The 5,766-nt window shown below is 33.9% G+C and overlaps 1 protein-coding gene across 1 annotated transcript in view; it reads right to left on the bottom strand.

The window, feature by feature from the left end:
• Window positions 1-2,890, bottom strand: part of LOC102675452 — a 4,476-nt gene extending 1,586 nt beyond the window's left edge. Inside the window, exons 1-3 of the mRNA XM_006614670.2 lie at window positions 2,520-2,890; window positions 1,497-1,700; window positions 1-770 (exon numbers count right to left, since the gene is read on the bottom strand). Of these exons, the coding sequence (XP_006614733.2) occupies window positions 1-770; window positions 1,497-1,700; window positions 2,520-2,537 (992 nt within the window). The 5' untranslated portion in view covers window positions 2,538-2,890. The remainder of the gene's footprint in view (window positions 771-1,496; window positions 1,701-2,519) is intronic.
• Window positions 2,891-5,766: the final 2,876 nt, after the last annotated feature.

The following is a 5,766-nucleotide window of genomic DNA, read 5'->3' as shown; positions in this document are numbered from 1 at the left end:
GGGGGGCCGCGGATCAAAACAGGTTGAGGCTGAGAGACACGCTCATCCTGAGGCATTTTCGTCTCCGCTTCGAAAGCTCTGGAGTTTACGTTTTCGAACGATCTAGACGAAGCGAGGTTCTCCCGATTGACGTACACTTTCGGCTTTTCGACCCGACCAGCCGGCGAGACGCGTTGCAGAACTCTTGGCGGAGTGGTGGTGGTGAAGAGAGGCCGAGTCGTGGACAAGGAACCACCGTAAACGTCTGAATGATCGTCGTTACTACCTTCTACGATTGGATTAGGTTTCGTGGTGTCTTCGTGGAGCTGTCTCCTTAAATTATTCCCACTCGTCACTTTGGTCTCGTCCTCTTTCTCTATGAAATCGTCGGAGATGGGACGTAAAGTTTGATCGACCGGCCGTTTGGCAAAAATGATTTTTCTGTACGTGGATGTTTTATCATCCGTGGTTGGTCGATTTATCTGGGAATCTTCGTCCTCTATTTCGCTTTCTTCTTCGATTATCAGTGGCCTCTGTTGCCCGTTTATAATGAAACGTGGTCTATTCTTTCCCGTTCCTTTCAGATAATGACTGAATATCGTCTTCGGTTGTTCCGTCGTGGTCGTAGTTGTGCTCGTGGAAGTGGTCGTCGTCTTTCTGTTTCGCGGTATGGATTGAACCACCGACGATTTCGTGGATGCCTCGGTCGAGGAAGGATAGACGATGTTCGGTTTCTTGGTCGTGGTGGTACGATTTAAACGTGGAATGCTTTGTACGACGGACACGTGCTCCTGTAATGGCGACACCGTGGTTGCTTTAAATCCTGTTCCATTAGAGGAAGAGTACGATACCCTCTTAATTTCACCATCCGCGTCGACGAAACCGAACGTACCCTTGATGTTGCCTAAAACGTCACGGCTCTCAACCTGATAATAATTTCTTTCGTTCAGCAAATTTCTCGTTGATTTGAAAAGTTTTAAAAATATTTCATTGAATTGAAATTAATTTGGAAATATTTTTCTTTACGTGGACACGTTACGTGTGTAAGTTTTCGCTAGTAATAAATAAAATTTCGTTAAATATTTATATTAAATGGATATAAATTATTTGATTTTAAAAGAATAAATCGTATAAACGTAAGATTTATTGTATTACTCGAAATTGATAATTTATGCCAAGTACTTTCATGTTTTCTATTGCATAAATTTAACCTACTTTATTCGCTCTATTAGCGATGTTTCGAGAGAGAACTCTGCGCAATTAAGTTGTTCAAATTATTCAAAGAAGCTATTTCCTTTATTTCAACAATAATTAGAAAATATAAACGATGTCAATATTTAACAATTTAACAATTTAATTGCACAATTTGCTTGTTCAAACAGTACCTCTTTCCGCTAGAAGATTACTCGAATTATGAAACGCGTTACGTTACAACGATAAATCTCTCGAGTATTAAGAAACGTAGAACGCCCATTACATACCTTTCGCATTAAACGGTGCAAGCTATTTAATCTTACCTTGAAAGATCCATCCCCAGCCTCGTAACCGTACGTGTAAGAGCCGTCTTCATTCACTTTTCTGATCTGTTTCAGGATCGCCACCTGTTGATCGTGGTGTGTCTCGGATGTTTGCTGATCCGTGACGTTTGAACAACCCGCGGTAACCAGACAGAAAATTGCCATCAGCCATGGCGTCATCTCGACGGCGGCAGATGTTGATCTCTGTAAACAGAGAGTTAAATATAATTGGCGCATCTTATGTTTAATTCAATAATCTTTACCGCTTGGAATATAGTTAATGATAAAAAAACTAATGTCGCATCGATCAACATTATTTAAATTACGAAAGAATATTTATATAAATTTCTTAATCACTTGCATTTATTATATTGTATATAAAAACGATTTAAAAAAAAAAGATCGTTTCGATCGATGGTAACTTGGCAAAAAAAGAAGGTTGTTCACAAAAAAAATATTTTAAAAAGAAAAGAAAAGGAAAAAAGAGATGGAAAAATATTGAATTAGAAGAATCAAAAAAATCACTCTAGAAAACTAAGAAAGAAGATTGTTCACAAATAAAAAAATATTTTAAAAAGAAAAGAAAAGGAAAAGAGAGATGGAAAAATATTGAACTGGAAGAATAAAAAAAATCACTCTAGGACACTAAGAAAGAAGGTTGTTCACAAATAAAAAAATATTTTAAAAAGAAAAGGAAAAGAGAGATGGAAAATATTGAACGAATGAAAAAATCACTCTAGGACACTTTTCACTTAAACTGATTTTATTAGAGACGTCGAAGCACCGCACAGCAAAGAACTATCGAGAACTGTGCACTGAAAAGTGAAAACTGATGCACTGCTATATTCACAATCACCGGGAATACACAATGGATATATCGGATATATGCCGCGAGATATATCGTAATTAAATTTCGCTGGGTTAAATTAGCTTTTGTAGTTGTTCGATATTAATCAATTGATAGATGAACACGTTGCCACACTGATCGGTGAGCCGTAAGTAGTTCGAACGGTAAGTAAATACCTTGTAACTGGAAACCATGTTACCGCAGATGCGGTGAACGTTCTTAATATCGCGTGGGGTGCCCACTGCCGTTATATATAGAGTGACACAGCGTACAACCACCACCCTTTCCACCTCAACGTGCTCTCCAGCGACGCGCTCAACCTTGATGACCCCTAAATGTTGGTTACGAGAAGTATATGTAATATTGAATAATACACGCTAATCAAACGTTCTTGTCTCCGGAATTGAAAATTACGCAATTTTCGTTCACTTTTGGTATTGGCTTTTCTATTTCGATACATCGATCAATTTGGATCAATGGATCGGAATATTTAATATATATTCATTTTGAACGAAATAAAATTTTTTCGAAGTACTTTTTAAATATTTTATATTTAAATTTTTTATATCCCATATTTTACATAAAATTTATTTATGAATAGTAATAATTGTATTACACAACATAATTCCATTTCGTTTATGTACATTTTCTCCTCGTACCAACAAATCTAAAGTAACGTATAATAAACGTTTAATAAACGTTTTTCTAACAAGTAATAAATATTTCAGATCATTGCGTTCATCTATTCCTCGTATTGTTTTAAAGACATCATTCACAAAGCCTGCAATCTAACGATACAAGTCGAACTCAAAATTCCAATGGTTTTTCCATGCTTACAATTATTAATTATTCTTAAGAATAGTTGAAACATTCCATTTCTCGTCACGAGGAAAAAAGAAAGAACGGAATAAAAAAAAATTCGCGTGGATCACGATGAAAGTAAAGCGGCGACAAGAAAGAGCGGAAGTTTCTTTACAAATGGTGGGCGCAAAGACAAAGAGGAAACAGCGACGACAGAATAGAAGAAGTTTTGGACTCGAGGGGACACGAGTGAAAGCCACGTGGGAGTACGCGGCCAGACAAGAACAGTAGTAGTCTGTAAAATCTGTAACAATAGTTCCCATAGTGTGCAACATCTCGTATTGTGGTATTCGAGTTCTATTCTAGACACTCCCACAGGACAATTATTACATCATGCAATTTCCTCCAAGTTTCGTACAGAGATTCATTTTTTTGATGCCACCTTGATATGCCTCTGTCGTGGACCGTGGATCGGTTGTATATCTCCTCTTTAGATCCCTTGTTGTTCAATCTCTCGCGGATTGTCGTTGCACTCCCTCTCCCTAGTCAGTTTGTAGTTTCGAGTCATTGTTATTGGGAATTTTAAGACAGTCGCGTTGCTTAACCTCGCATTTGCGATTCTGATACGCGCGGGTACGCGTTCACCGGGCGTTTATTTGAAAAAAAAGAAAAAAAATTAATTGTCTGTCATCTTTTTTGATCCTCGAGTCGAGATTTCTGCTTTTATATACGGGAATACGGGTATTCATCTTCGTTTAATTAAGAATAGAGGAAATGACGCTTCAATTTCACTTTTCATCTTTCCTTTTATGCAGAGATTTTATCTTGCGATAGTTATGAAATCTTTGATCTTTCTTTTTGTTTATTAGAGATATAAATATTTTTGATATACGATCGCACGAAGAGATATTGCATTTAATTTTTCTTAAATTTTCTGTATTTGATTGATTGTCAAAAGATTTTGAAATTCATGACAAGGAAAATTGAGTTGTTAACGTTGTTTTTCATTTCTGATATCCATTTTTCGTTATTTGGAACTCGAAAACAAAGTTATTTTTGGTTTAAGATAAGAATTATTACGAAATTAAACTGATCGTGATAATTATACTTTGCGAGTATACTTCAAACGTCAAATGGAATCTAAGGGATATACATATACTTCAGGACATGCAATCTAACTTTCCGGAAGAAGTTAGCGAATACAGTGTTAATTGTAAGGCAACCACAGACCGTGCATTACTGTGAGTACGTTTTATGGACACGCCTACATTATTACCTGTGAAACAACTGACATTCTTGCTCTGAGAACTGAATAATGGTATTTTGTTTTAAACATTCCATAATATTAAAAATACACTTTAAATTTCATAGAGTTATCTTGAATCGCATAATTTATTTCTAAGACATGTTTTAAAATCTATTTTGCATTAATTTTTTCATTTTATGGAAAAACAAACTATAAATAACCATAGTTTATAAATATAGATGACAACATCGTTATTGCACTGTCCCGTAATTCTCATCCTAGATACATATTTGATTATGTATCATAGAATATCGATCATGATGACTCATTGATGACAGTACCTTGAACAAGTATATTACTTCTTTCGTAAAAATTCTTTCGTAAAAGTATATATTAATTAATACGTGAAGCAATTTTATATATATATATGGAAAAAAGATATTACAATATATATTGCTTTTTTTAAAAGAATCTATTTGTAATATTTAATTCTTTGTTTCAAAATTTTCAAAAATGCTTCAAAATGCCTTTATATGTTTTTAAATATACGAAAATACGCGCCTTATTCGATATATCTCGATACGTGCCGCGTTCGATATATCTTTCGATGATTGCGCGCGCATCGCTTCAGTAGTAACGTTCGAATTTGCCACAATGTCAGTGTCCCTTAAATTTCGCGAAAATAATTCAGTGTTTTAGACAAGTGAAAGTGTGTGAAATCAAACTTTGATATTAATTATAATTAAATGTAAGTAAATTTTTTTGTGCATATATAATTTTGTCGATTTTATACGATTTTGATATTTTTTAACTCAATTTGATAATCTTAGGTTAGATTAGCATTTTTGGCACAAATATGATTAAAATAATCAAGATTAATTTAATTATTTGATTAATTAATTAAAACATAATCATTTCTAAATAGTTTAAGCGAAGGAGAATTAAAATATGTATCTTTGTTGACAGGTTAATAAACTTTGTCATCTTTCGTCGTATTTCTTCGTGCATTTTTTTCGACAATCGATACGAACAGCAATATGCGTCACTGCAATGGTGAGTGAATACAATTTTCTAAAAGTAAGCATAGTTAATAAATGTAACAATAATATTAAGATAAATATTTATTTTAAATAACAAATTTTTGATTAACTATGCTTACTTATTATTATAATATTATTTTTATGAATTGTTTTTTAAAATTTACATTCAATTGCAATTAAAATTACAATTATTCTTTTATAAATTATGTCAAGTATAATTTATTGTCGAATATATTTTGTATCAAAATTATGAAAGAAATTGATTGTTTCATTAATCTTCCATCGGTAAGACAGTGTTCTATAAAGTTGCTATGCAACTTTCGCTAAATTCCGATA

The sequence above is a fragment of the Apis dorsata genome, unplaced genomic scaffold (genome assembly GCF_000469605.1).
Source record: "Apis dorsata unplaced genomic scaffold, Apis dorsata 1.3 scaffold_194, whole genome shotgun sequence".
NCBI classification, from domain to species: domain Eukaryota; kingdom Metazoa; phylum Arthropoda; class Insecta; order Hymenoptera; family Apidae; genus Apis; species Apis dorsata.
This window is presented reverse-complemented; position numbering and strand designations above follow the sequence as displayed.